Here is a 13,397-nt window from a genome sequence, read left to right on the forward strand (position 1 = left end):
TATCCGGAATTCTGGTGGAGTAGATTGATCCTATTGAAGTTTCGAGTGCAAGGATGAAGGTCACCACTTCTGTGCGTGCCGTCGTCGTCATGCTGCTTCCGTGTGCAGCAAGTCACATGTATCCGTCCTATTGCGCCAAGGACATGAGGTTGAGTGCGATCCAGCCTCTGGATCAGACGCTGTTGTCAACTGTGGAGTTGGTGCAAGTTCAAATCGTGGTCCGGCATGGGGCGCGGACTCCGTGCTACCCAGACAGCTGCTGGAAAGACTACGATGAGGAATGGAACTGCATTGCGCGAGAGTTGTCTCGGCCTTCCTTGACAGGTCTGGACGACGTTCCTTCACGCAAGCACAATAAACAAGCGCTCGAGTTCACCAAAGTGTTCACGGCCGGGGGCAACATCCGCCGCGGCAATTGCAGTCTTGGCCAACTCACTGACGAAGGGTTTGCCCAGGAAGTCCAAAATGCCAAGTGCGTATGACGATCTGGTTGTCTTGTGCCATTTCATTACGTGCATGAACTTATCTAGACACTTCCGAGACGCGTACGTGACGTCCGCCGTCGGTCTGTTCGCCGCAGACGAAGCCGTGGACTTGACCGACCCGTCTGGTAACGTGTTCATACAACTTATCGTGTGCTACGTCTGCAGATCACGTCATGCCTTCATTCACATTAGACGTGTATTTCGAAAGCAGCGACATCCCGCGGACGGTGCAATCTGGACAGGTGGCTGGTTGGCTCCATCTTCCTCACGACGATGCTTGATGCCTCATGCTCCACATATGTAGACCATTGTCCAAGGAATGTTTCCATCGGTGGCCCATCCTACGAAGCCCGTGCCTTGGCACACCCAGGACAAAGCCGTGTCGACGATCTTCCCCAACGAAGCCAACTGTCCGACCTTGGCTGCGGTGGGCAAGCAATGGTTGGCCAGCCCCGAGTTTCACGTGCGATACAGTATTACACACACTCGCTTATTCCTTACCAACGCTCTGATGCCTGTATGCAGGCATGGGCAGTCGCGCCAGCCAACTTGGAGCTGGACGCGGCGTTGGACGAGACTCTGACCTCGTTCAGCGCCCCCAGCTTGTTTGACTGCCTCATGACATCCAAGTACAATATGGACATTGTGTGTTCATCATATTGAGACTTGCGATGGTTTTAGATGCACCGATCGCCGGATCCCCATGTCAGACGAACTGTTCCGCGTCACCGTCCATCGTGAAGAGACCTCGGTGCTCCTGCAATACCTGTTTCATGACAGCAAGTACTCCAAGGTCGCCATGAAGGCCTTCCTGCAGCAGGCCATCACGTCGCGGCTCTTGGACGCGGCAGAAAATCACCACCGCCGCCGCCCACTGCGACTCGCCCTCTATTCTGGTATGATTCCTCTTTTGATTGACAGTTAAAGGTCTAAGAGGTATGGTATAGTTCATGATTCGTCGCTGATGGCGCTACTGGCCGCGCTTGGAGGGGACCTCTGGCTCACGGAATGGGTGCCGTACGCCAGCCACATGGTGTTTGAAGTGTACAGAGCCAAACGGTCCCGACAAGCCAACACGCTGAGCGACCACACGACCGCTTCAATTGACCACCCGTCGTTTTTCGTACGAGTGCTGTACCAAGGCCAGCCACTCTTACTAGGCCCATGCACTACTGGTACTATTAACCACACTTCCCATGCAAATGAAATACACTAGAATATATGCTAAACTCTTGTAAACCATCCTTGTTGACACAAGTACATCGTAGAGCTGTGTCCGGTGGACGAGCTCGCTGCGCTTGTGGACGCGATGCCGTCCTGTCACGTGCCCCTGACATTGTCCAACCACGTCGCAGGTACGTGGCTGTTGTTTCCCTAGGTTCCTGTCGCATTCTGACCATGCTTTCTTGCATGTAGCGGTCAAACCTGTGCCGATGATGATGCTCATGCTGGCGTTTGGGGTGGTCGTGGGTGGCGGCATCGGCTACATCGTCGCGTGGCGCCGCTCGCTTTGGTCATCGACCCAGGTGTATCAACGTTTATAGAGTAATTACTTTATTTCAGGTTGTTTATTACATGGATGACACAAACAACCGAGACCTCGTTGAATCACAAATATAACGATCCATGGAAAATCCATGGAATTCCCCCTTTTAATCCCCGCGAGGTCCAAAGAAAATGTATCGACGCCATCCCGTCTTTTCAATGTCGACACCGTTCTCGGTGAGCTTTTGGAATGCCTTGGCAAAGTCCTTGTGCCACAAGTCTTCGTCCTTGGCGTACAGTTCCACGTACTTTTTGAACTCGGGGTCCCAAATGAAGGCCATGTCGGCGGGCAGCATCATGAGCTCGCCCGTGGGGTCGGTGTATTGCTGCGGCCCCTTCCACTTCTTGAGCGTCCACTTGTTCTCGAGCAGTTCACGGTAGTATTCGTTCGAGAATGTCCACTCTGCGCGCGTCCAAGGACCGCTGAACCCGCTTCGGGACGGGTAGCACCGCCCGACGGCATGCGCGCCGATCAACGCCACGATTTCCCGGTCGTTGAAGCCCATGCGGTAAAAGATTTCACGCACGTGGTTGATGGTGTTGGGCTTGGAGCCCTTGTCGGCGTCGGGCAAGCGACCGTCGGGGGTGCATTCGTCGCCGCTCACAGCGTCCTTTCGACCCAAATGGAACTTGACTTCCGGGCCCCCCATTTCCGAGATCGCGACGATCCCGGCCAACACATACAAGTCGGCGTAGGAAATGCCAGGGTAGTTTTTCTTGATGGGTTCCAGCTTCTCGATGGCGGTATCCAGACCCGCATTAGCGCCATGATTGATCTCCGGGTCATGGCGAATGGTGCCACCCTTGGAGCCGCCACTATTGTCCTTCTTGCTGTACGTGCCGGACGAGTGCCACGCGAGGCGCACCAGCGTGGGTCCGAGGTACGCGTCTTTTTCGATCAATTCCGCGATTTCCAATCGAATTTTTGCAACATCGGGAACCGTTTCCTTGGCATGGAGAATGGTCATCGAAGCACCGGCTGTCAACAGAAGCGCCGCGGACATGGCCGACACGTTCATGGTCTTGGACGACTTGGTGGTCTTCGCCGCTGTCATCATGCTGCGGACCATGGCGCGGGGGGCGTTCACGCGAGCAATCGAGGTCGCAGCGCCGAGACGGGTGGCGCGGGAAGCAACTTGACGGAACATCCTTAGGTGCGACGCTCGTCAAAATCTGGAATGGGGGGTGTGAAAACGAAGGCACAACAAGATCCATGTCAAGGTTCAACGACTGGTATCCGGATTTGACATCATTATCCGGAGTAATCCATGGTTTGTCTGCTGAAACAACGAGGACACCCGACGTTCGACTGATGGGGATGCACCCACCTCAAGTGATGGCTGGGGTGATGGAGACCCTGCATGGGAATGAACGACGCGTGGATGAAGTCTAGTGAAGGTCCTAATAATCCAACACATGGAGCATCCATCGTATGATATGAAGGGCGGCACAGATACGAATCATTTCCGCGGCGATTCAAATGGGCGAGGAAGTCCTCCCTCTTTTCTTGCGCTGTGGAGCAACGATCAAGCTGTGCAGGTACTACCCAAAGTGGTGATGGTGGGGGTGGTCATCGTTCAGGCGATGTCGCCATTCACACTATGTACTGGTACATGTACCAGCTGCCGAACGTGTTCATGTACACGTTCGGCAGCTGGTGTGTCGTGGCTGCGACAGTCGTTCAGCTGAAGTCACCCGAGTAAAAGAACTGTAAAAAAACATATTTCTTGTCGGTCCCATACTGGGTACTCAATATACCCGCAAAAACCAAAACGATGAAAAAACAAATCACCAAACTGACCTACACTCTACGAAGCTGTACTTTCTAGAATGGTTGTCAAGGACTAAAACGAGTGGATCGATCCTTTTATATTTTTCAACACGATTGCATACATCAGTTTTGAATTTGCCATGATCCGTAAAGTTGTCTCCCGAGCTGTGTGCCGCGTGGGCCCTGCCTTCCGCCACACCGCCCCCGCCGTCGTTACCCGAAGCTTCCATGCCGCGTCGTCTGCCCTTCCTCGTTCTAGCACGTCGAACGCGGCGGCCATGTCCATGGCGTTTCTCCTTGCCACGGCGTCGTCGGCCACCGTGATGCTCGCGAAGGAATCCCCCGTGAACTTGGCCGCTGTCCGCGACGACATTGTGGCGCTGATCGAAGCGGACAATTCGTTGGCGCCGACGTTCGTTCGACTAGCGTGGCATTCGTCTGGCACGTACAGCAAAGCGGACGGCGGCAGCGGCGGGTCCAAAGGCGGCACCATTCGCCACAACCCTGAAATCAACTACGGCGCAAATGCCGGCCTCGTCATCGCCATCGAGAAGTTGAACGCGATCAAGGCCAAGTACCCGACCTTGTCCCACGCTGATCTGTACATCTACGCTGGCGTCGTCGCGATCTCGGAAATGGGCGGCCCCGACGTGTCCTTCCGGCTCGGCCGCCAGGACGCCCCGTCGCCCAAGGCATGTACCCCCAACGGCCGCCTCCCTGACGCGGACAAGGGCTCCAAGCCCAAGACCATCAACCACGTCCGCGAAGTCTTCTACCGCATGGGCTTCAACGACCGGGAAATCGTGGCGCTGATCGGCGCGCATGCCGTTGGGCGGTGCTACCCCACACGAAGCGGGTACAGCGGCCCATGGACCCGCGCAGAGACGACGTTCTCCAACGAATACTTCCGCGAACTGGTCGAGAACAAGTGGACCCTCAAGCAGTGGGACGGCCCCGAGCAATACACCGACCCCACCGGCGACCTCATGATGCTGCCTGCGGATCTGGCTTTCATTTGGGACGTTGAATTCAAAAAGTATGTAGATCTGTACGCCAAGGACGAAGACTTGTGGCACAAGGACTTCGCCAAGGCATTCCAAAAGCTCACTGAGAACGGCGTGCAGTTTTAATAAGTCAATATGTATATATGTATGTGCCAACATATAAGTATTAGTCCATAAATATTCAAGATGGTTCAGGTTGGAACGGATCAATCACTACTGTATGTATGTATATTTGGTCCTATTGTCACGGTAGTTGTGTAGCTATCTCGGGCAAACTCGTTACACTAGGACGTGCTATGACCACTACAGTGTTGAGGCTACAAGGTCCTTTCATGTACGTACACTACACTATATCGAAGTATAAGTTTACATGAGGTGCATCACCATCACACTATATTCACCAACGACAGTGGTCTTATCGTGGTCGAGTTACACGGGGCAGTCCCGGGGGGGGTACACTAGTGAGTCGGTTGGGTGGTCCAGTAGGTACGCTTTCCACTTGGCCAGCGTCGCGATGGATTGCTCTAGAACTTGCTTGTCTTCGATCCGCACTTGCAATGCAAACGTCAGTTGATGGGACAACGCACTGGCTTCAAGCTGGGCCACGTCCTCGTCGAGACTATATATGATAGACCAGTCTCGTTTGTCATTCAGATATATATATTTCTTAAAAAGAGAAATAATAATAATATAGACTGATACAACTATTTCGTTCACTTTACATACGTCGTGGTGAACGCTTGCAACTTGCGGCGACACGCAATCGTGAGGCTGTCGTATACGGCAATTTCGTTGCGGCGGGAGATCATCGCTTGGTGGAACGCCTGCAAATAGGTAAATATATATAAACTCGTCGAAATCATACATCACCACAGTATATATATAGTCGGCCGATTGTAATAGCACCATTATTAAATATATATACTAGTACGTATATATAGATAGATACATATATTGAAGTCAGTAGTAGCGTCATTACAACATATATAATATATATATATATTCAGGCCGATAGGAGCAATACATATATATATATATATATTCGTACGTTGTTGCGGGCATGAATTTCGTCTTCCTGCATGAGCACAATCCGGGCCATGGCGAGCAGTCGCTCAGAAATCGTGTGGCCCAGAAGCGTCCCGTCGAAGTCGTACGTTTGATGGGCTGTCAAAGGATTCGAGTCAAGAAGGGATTTCTTGAGCTTGTAATATCGGTCGTTGGTGGGCACGTTGACCCAAAAATCAATCCCGCGGCGGTGGTTGCCTACGACCAAAGTTGCAGACACACGGGACATTTCGACGAGGTAGTAGTAGTACTAGTAGTAGTCTGTAGTACCTGGCACGACAAACCCGTACGAATACAGCAGCTTGGCATTTGAGTACGGCCCGTAGCAAATGTTCAACGGGGTATTGGCCACGCAATCGACATGGAGGCGATGGCACAACGTCTACGACATTGATTCGTGTGGTTATTCGAGCACTACCAATTAAAACGACAGAAGAATCGGCATAAAAGAATGGAGCCAATCAGATTGCAGGAAACCCGCATCCGCCTCTAATTAGTGTAGGAACTAAATATTAATGTGATTTCAATCGTCACAGGACCCCTTTTTCCATACAAAAGTTGGTACAAACAATCGTCCGATTGATAGATTTGGCGAATCAGCACACAAACGACCAAAGTTTGGAGAAATGTACCCAATGGGTAGCCATAAATAGATATATATCATAGGTTGGACACCACATATAATATATATTTCCACGGCAAAACGAGCCTCATATTGTCAAGATATTCGATTCGAAATTGGAGGTGGGGTGTGTGTTTGACCAAATCAACATCGACTCAGTGTGTGACTGAAATTAGTGTGATACTCACTGGATCATTTTCACATACAAAAGTCAATACAAGCAATATCGATTGATTTGGCGAATCAGCACAAACGTCCAAATAATGCTGGGTAAAAGGACCATAACATTATGAGGAATAGTAGCAGACTTTCTTACCTGCGCTTGCTCGTTGAATACAATAAAGTCGTCGAGCGGGCGATTCAGCAGCACATCGTGGTTGAACATGTCCATGGCTGGACACAGCACCTGGAGGTACTCGCCGCCCCTGGTAATGCCAAACGCGCGGGACCAGATCACACTCAGCGCCCACTTATACTCTTGCATGGTAGGAGACGGCGTTCGAAACAGCGCCGGGTACTTTTGAAACAGCGGCGAATGGACTGACGTGTAGTCGGCGACGATCTGCTGCTTCATCATGGCGGCGAGTAACGATACATTGGTGCCTTGTAGCGCCGCGAACTGGTCGTCGTTCCAAAAGATGGGAGTGTCGAACGTTGTGGGCAAACTTCTACAGCAACGACACGAGAACACTGCGTAAATAGGAATGTCGTTCAAGGGATCTCTTGTACCGGATGAACGGAGCCCAGAACGACGCGAAACCTTTGTGCTTTTCATACATGAGATGAAGCGCGAGGATTTCGACGTCGGCGAGGGTGCCGGCTTCGGAAGCGAACAATGGCGCCAAGTCGGACGAGAGCGCCGAGTGGACGTTCATGGTTAAGCGAAACGGAATGTCCAGTGTGTGTTCGCCTACGGGTTTCCAATAGAGAGAGATACATTAGCTACTTTGAGAGAAAGTGATTCATGCAGATTCCAAACATGTAGGTGTAGGTACTAGTAGGTGGTAATACCTTGGACAAAGGCTTTCGCAGCAACCACACCATGGCCTTGGTCAGGGCCGTAGTAGTGAATGCCAAAGTGGTCAAGTGACACGCCGTGGCCCTGTAGCCAGGCTTTGAGCTGTGCAATCACCTCCACGCTGTTGTTGGGGTCGGTACTTGTTGACATGGTCATGTGGCTACGTGGGCACACGCACGTGGGAGTATGGCCTGGCGGGTGCACTTGGACACACAGCATGGATATATAGAGAATGGAGGTCATACCTCGGTTGAATGCGCAGCAGGTCTCGCTCGATTCGGTAGAATCTCCAGAGCTTCAACCTCGGCCACCAAGTGATTGCGCAAAACCTGCACCGCCAATAATCGCTGGCAATGGAACGGCGCCCCGGGGCGCCATGCCAGTCACTAACAGTCTTAGACCTCTTGAACAATAGTAGTACTACCAGTATTACAGTAACACGCATACACACAAATGATTGCGAAGTCTCCGACACTAGTACTACTAGTAGTATACCGTATGGTGGGATGGTGTTTATTTAATTATAATACATTAACCAGAAAAAGCAATGTGAAATAGGCAATTTTGTATGGAGCGCAAGGTGAACCACCTTGCGAATTCCATAAATAATTCTGAAATTGTATAGTTTCAATTAAATATATCTTCAAGTTTGTATTGATGATTTTTACTTTTCATGTGCCTGTCTCTTTTTGGAATTCGCAAGGCAGGTCACCTTGCGAATTCAAAATTGTCCAATTTTGTCCAATCAGATGCCGTGAAATCACGAAATTCGCTGCGTAGATTCATCACGCCGTGTTGCGATATATTCTACTCCTGTGATGGCGGTTGATGCAAGGAGCCTTGAGATAATTGTGTAGGCTGTGTATGAGAGCAAGATCATGTGATGTGGTATCCTGGACTCGGTCAATTCTAACAGGTCTCATTTCACCACTTGCCTACTAACCCAATGAAATTGGTCATCCCACATTCCACCATCCAGCCCGTGTCGGTGCCGTACACCTCCCTGCCGGTGTGATCACGTGGTTGCGCGGGCGGGGGCGCAAGACGTCTTGGTGGCACCCATCGCAAGTGCTGAAATGGCGGTTTTAGCACTTTGCGATAGGTGCTACTAACACCTCTTGCGCCACCGCGTTGGCCCACCAGGGCCACCACGACATTGCGACCCAACCGAGCGCACAACATAATGTTAGCTGTAAGGGGAGAACCACATTGGACATAGTCGGAGTGCACTCATCAATGCACAATTCTCTGGAGCAGCATCACACAAAGCTCTACAAAATTCAAAGTTCAAAATTTGTAACCTCTTCTGTCTGTGTTATAGCCAATCGTGTGTAAGAAACAAGGTGTGATGGACTCTGATTGGATATTAGAAAGGAGCAAGGTGGCTCACCTTGCGAATTCCATTAACAAGTCATATAAACTCTAGTCAATACGTTTCATTTTGACAATAGTATTACGAGTCCAACTGATTCGATGCATAGTGTATTCAAGGCCATTTACTGATCTTCTCAAAATTCACACTTTTGACTTTAACCAGGAATAACTTGAGGAAGCATGCACCGAATCCGTCAAATCTTGCTTGTATCATGTAGCACGTTCAATCTTCTACAACGGCATAGTTGAAAGTTTGTCCAAATCGCCTTATTTATTGAGAAAGTAGGGTCCATTTCGGGCCATCTACTGGTTTTTTACGTTAGAGCATCTCGACCAATTGGTTGATAAGTTACTACCGGGTACGTACGTACTATTGTGGATTCGATACGGATTTCCAGACCCCGTCGAATCGAATCTCGCCCCGAATCGAATCACGAATCGACGCTATTGGCTAATCCATTTTTGGTGGATTTGATTGGCTCTTGCAGAAAGGACAAGTATATTCAACCAATCAGAACTCCGGCGTGATTCAATATTGATTCGACAAACCATGCGAATTTTGGAAGTTTATAGCGAATTCACAATACTATTAATAGTAGCGTTAAGAGCATCTCCACCGGCAACAGTACAGACGACGACAGATTTTACTGTTAAGGGACACTGAAGTTTGGTCAACACGTGATTTATATTATCCAATCAAATAATTTTTTGACAATACTAATCAATGATTGGATACTGGATGTACCCATAACCTTATTATTTCTAGTAGAAATAATACGGTACTATTCGAATTACGGATAATGTATGTATTATCCGTGAAATTAGGGGATATTTAGTACTTTTTCACTAAATTTCCTCGTTTTACATAACGTTTACTGTCGTAAATGTCGATGACCAACTTATCCGGATAACACACATTTATCTGAAACAGTACCGGATACTACGTACAGTATTGTAGTACCACTTCAAACGCTATCCGGCAAGTTTTACTGTTAGTTTACTGCAGAATACACATACTGGTACTGCCTCATCGATGAGATTTATTCTCCACAACGGCACACACTAAGCTTGGGGGTTAATTCATGGACCTTCACGTGGAATATTTATTTCCCAACGGTAAGTTACTGCAGTTTCCTGAATGAACCGAGCAAACTTGAACCAAACGATTGAAACAGCTATTTTCTTCTTCGAATTCAATATCCTGTGAAATCCAATACCCTACAACATCACATGTAATAAAGATAGGAACAGTTGACGCAATTGTTGTGAGCCTTGCCACACCAGGATGCATTCGTTCTACCGGCGCCACGCGCACGATTCGGACTCCAAGGACGACTTGCCGTTGACCGGGTCTCCGCTGCTAGACCTGGTGATTCCCATTACCATCGCTCCTCCCGCGCGTACGTAGGATATGACGACGCCGACGTCACTCATATGGCCACCATAGATGCTGTTGTTCCAGACGACGCCATGGTCCACGCCGAAGACATCATGCGAGACAGTTGCGAGAGCTATCCATCCGACTGCGAAAGCATGTGGGACTCATCGCGCAGTCTCACGGACATGGCGCTGACCTCGTCGACGTCGTTGGCGGACGTGTTGGCGTCCCAGCGCAGCACGTTTCAGGACATGCAGACCCAGCAGCCTCTATCGTCGACTGCGACCATCGAGAGCAGCATGCGCTTGCTTGAAAGCATGACTGTCGACGACGTGTCGGCATTCCTGGACGACTCATCGACCATAGTGCTCCCGCCATCTCAGACGTCCATTTTAGTCGAAGACGATCCTCAAAAGTCGCGCCAAGCGCAGTCTCGCTGGGCCCAACAAGTGCGGCTCAAGACAGCCCGGTTCCTCTTTGAGCAGACCCAGGCCGCCAAGGCCAAGGTGTCCAAGATGGCAACTGCGACCGCCCCGCCTGCCCCCCATGATGCCTCAACTTCACCAGCCGACTCTTCCCCGTCGGCAGAGACCCCAAGTACGCTGCAGAAGTGGAACCGTTGGCTAACGGACCACTACAACTCGAACGTCAAGCCCGGCTCGCACCATGCGATTCTGGGGCGAAAGGGAGGGCTGCACATGCTGCCGAATCCCCTCGTGGCCCTATGGAGCCGAGAGGTATGTACAGTAGCACTACCTAACTTGCCATTTGGCACCGCTCTACTACCTATAGAAGCTAGGAAAACCTCTGACAACGAATATTTGACCTCGATTAGGACCCCCATGCATCCAACGCGGTGGACCCTCTCGGGCTGGTCGCGCTGGAAGAAGTCGTCCAGACGCCCAAAATGATGCGGTACTATGCGTCGTGGCTGCCCACAGAACCAGACAAGTGCAAACTGTTCTTCTTGTGCAGTTTGGACGAATACCGGTAATAGATTGCTCGTCTCGTATATATATATATATATATATATTGATTCGTTGTGTGTATTTTTCAACTTGGATACACACAAAGATCCACAAATATACGCTTTTCATATCATTCACCATAGCCAATATATATATATATGTTCATTCGTCGGTTTTTTCACGACATGGTAATACTATATTATTGATGTACAGTCGTTGTTGTTTTCATAACTAGATAGATATATACAGTATATGAAAATAATATATATATCTAGTGGTTTGTTAATTCTGGGCCATTAGCCTGTTTTGGCGGACACTGGCCAGCCAATCATCGACGACCGTCTTGTCAGACGAGAGTCGCAGCCGCCTGCAAACATACGGTCGCAAGATATTTGCCAAATATTTGGTCTCCACGTCCCCCTTCTTCATTGGCCATGACGACGACGGGACGGCGGCGGCAGTCGACGCGGCAATTTCCGCGGGCGGCGAGGGGGCGCTGCATGCATTTGACGGCATCTCTGTCCTCGTCAAGCAGCACCTGATGGCGTCATACCCGACATTCCGCGCCACCGACCTGTATAAAGACATGCTGGCGTCGTGCCGTCGGGAGCTGCTGCCGCTCGACTGTGTGCTGTTGAATCGGCTATTTTGCCACTTTTTCTGGCTATTTCTATTCCAGCATCAGTACCACAACGAGTTGGCTTTGTACATGGACGTCCAGTACAACTTTAAGTTTGTATGTCGAGATTGGCATCGGGGAATTCGAGCCCACGACGACGGCGACGACGACGACGAGCATGTGATGCACGTACAAGGTCAATGTGTCACGGCCCTGCACTACCTTCGACGGAGGTACCTCCACGACAACTACGCTTTAAACCAGGTACAAACTGAAGTGCATATGCTTGCTTTGTGGTGATATAATTATCATAGCTTCTCAACCGATATTGCGTTGTGGGTTTAAATATATATATATTCTCAACCTATCGTGCGTTACGGTTGTAAATCAAATGTAATATTCTCAAACATTTCAAAAATAATATTCCATTTTCTCGCAAAATGGGATTAACCATAATGCCATTTTCAAAATGGAGGTAAAAGGTCTATTTTGTAATAACTATGGCGTTTTGGGCCTCTTCAACGAGTAAATCCCACGTGGACTTATTGGATTTGGGTTAAAACTCTTCAAGACATATTTCAATATTGATCAGATTTGTTGAATTCAGCGCTCAAATTTGGTTTTGGGGCTGAATATTGCAATATTTCCGGTGACCAGACGCACCCTAAAATATACTTGTCCGATCTCACATACAATCGTGCGATATGTTTTTATATATATTTTCTCACGGCAGAAACTCGACACGGACGACCTCGCAGTCGCACACGCCTTGTTGCACCAAGAACAAGAGAAAATCGTCCAAAAACTCCAAGACATGTACTCGGAGCTGTACTTTCGGTACGTCCAACCCCTAGATTCTTGTGAAAAATAAATATATATTTCACCCGATGGGCGTAGGTTTATTGCTAGCCACGCGTATGCTGGGTTTGTCTTGTATGAGCAGCACTCACCCCATGAACTGTCGGAGCTGCTGCTGCATTATGGCCTTCGCGCACACTCGTTGCCGTCAGGACATTGCCGTGTGGACCCCCCCATCTTGGACGACGTACCAATCGACTGGTTAGAAGCCATAGTGTACTTTGAGAGCATTCCCACGGCGCCTACTACCTTGGAGCTCAAGTGGACGCCGCACTTTGGCGCGTCCACGCTCGCCGGCGCCACCGGCCTCGATGCGTTTCTCGTGCCATGGTATTATTGTGCAGCTTTTTGCACCCCAAGTTGGACTTTATCATCTATTCGCCGCCAAATAGCTTTCGATCCCATGTGATGATATCCAGCTTCGAATCGATTTGACAATACAAAATGTGAATTTGATTACAATCTAATGATCCTGGATTGATTAAACATGATACGAATATTGAACATATATATATATATATATTATTGTTGTATATTTTTAGGTGGTGTGTAATGGTGCAAATCAACGACAAACTCAAAAGTTTAGATATTTCGACCATATTATCTATCGTGGAAGTGTGTTTCGAAACCAATATCTTTTGCTTTCGATAATATAATCATATAACGAAGGGTATTCGACGACATGTAGGT

At 49.4% G+C, this 13,397-nt stretch overlaps 5 protein-coding genes across 7 annotated transcripts; 3 read left to right on the forward strand and 2 right to left on the reverse strand.

Moving 5' to 3' along the window:
• Nucleotides 1-47: 47 nt before the first annotated feature.
• H257_10888 (hypothetical protein) lies at nucleotides 48-3,230 on the forward strand. The gene is made up of 9 exons (XM_009837615.1): nucleotides 48-472; nucleotides 531-610; nucleotides 678-727; nucleotides 790-948; nucleotides 1,011-1,114; nucleotides 1,167-1,381; nucleotides 1,433-1,660; nucleotides 1,754-1,840; nucleotides 1,902-3,230. The coding sequence occupies exons 1-9, from the start codon at nucleotides 54-56 to the stop codon at nucleotides 2,027-2,029; spliced, it is 1,470 nt and encodes a 489-aa protein (XP_009835917.1). The 5' UTR covers nucleotides 48-53; the 3' UTR covers nucleotides 2,030-3,230.
• H257_10889 (hypothetical protein) lies at nucleotides 2,049-3,410 on the reverse strand. Its single transcript, XM_009837616.1, has 2 exons — nucleotides 3,359-3,410; nucleotides 2,049-3,203 (listed from the first exon to the last, which is right to left on the reverse strand). The coding sequence occupies exon 2, from the start codon at nucleotides 3,176-3,178 to the stop codon at nucleotides 2,138-2,140; it is 1,041 nt and encodes a 346-aa protein (XP_009835918.1). The 5' UTR covers nucleotides 3,179-3,203; nucleotides 3,359-3,410; the 3' UTR covers nucleotides 2,049-2,137.
• A 513-nt stretch (nucleotides 3,411-3,923) lies between these two features.
• Nucleotides 3,924-5,019, forward strand: H257_10890 (hypothetical protein). The gene has a single exon (XM_009837617.1). It carries the CDS (start codon nucleotides 3,942-3,944, stop codon nucleotides 4,929-4,931), a length of 990 nt encoding a protein of 329 aa, XP_009835919.1. The 5' UTR covers nucleotides 3,924-3,941; the 3' UTR covers nucleotides 4,932-5,019.
• Nucleotides 5,020-5,176: 157 nt separating this feature from the next.
• H257_10891 (hypothetical protein) lies at nucleotides 5,177-7,848 on the reverse strand. Of its 3 annotated transcripts, none has more exons than XM_009837620.1 (8): nucleotides 7,756-7,848; nucleotides 7,504-7,670; nucleotides 7,222-7,402; nucleotides 6,809-7,160; nucleotides 6,141-6,252; nucleotides 5,854-6,068; nucleotides 5,532-5,629; nucleotides 5,177-5,424 (listed from the first exon to the last, which is right to left on the reverse strand). In XM_009837620.1, the coding sequence occupies exons 2-8, from the start codon at nucleotides 7,664-7,666 to the stop codon at nucleotides 5,235-5,237; spliced, it is 1,311 nt and encodes a 436-aa protein (XP_009835922.1). In that variant the 5' UTR covers nucleotides 7,667-7,670; nucleotides 7,756-7,848; the 3' UTR covers nucleotides 5,177-5,234. The 3 variants fall into 3 exon arrangements, with proteins under 3 accessions (XP_009835922.1, XP_009835921.1, XP_009835920.1); XM_009837619.1 differs by having other exon boundaries at nucleotides 7,504-7,701; XM_009837618.1 differs by having other exon boundaries at nucleotides 7,504-7,848.
• A 2,291-nt stretch (nucleotides 7,849-10,139) lies between these two features.
• On the forward strand, nucleotides 10,140-13,142 carry H257_10892 (hypothetical protein; the record flags this gene model as incomplete). The annotated part of the gene is made up of 7 exons (XM_009837621.1): nucleotides 10,140-10,284; nucleotides 10,332-10,999; nucleotides 11,098-11,252; nucleotides 11,531-12,113; nucleotides 12,583-12,686; nucleotides 12,747-13,037; nucleotides 13,127-13,142. The coding sequence occupies exons 1-7, from the start codon at nucleotides 10,170-10,172 to the stop codon at nucleotides 13,140-13,142; spliced, it is 1,932 nt and encodes a 643-aa protein (XP_009835923.1). The 5' UTR covers nucleotides 10,140-10,169.
• Between the last annotated feature and the right edge of the window lie 255 nt (nucleotides 13,143-13,397).

The sequence above is a fragment of the Aphanomyces astaci genome (genome assembly GCF_000520075.1).
Source record: "Aphanomyces astaci strain APO3 unplaced genomic scaffold supercont1.30, whole genome shotgun sequence".
NCBI lineage: Eukaryota > Oomycota > Saprolegniomycetes > Saprolegniales > Verrucalvaceae > Aphanomyces > Aphanomyces astaci.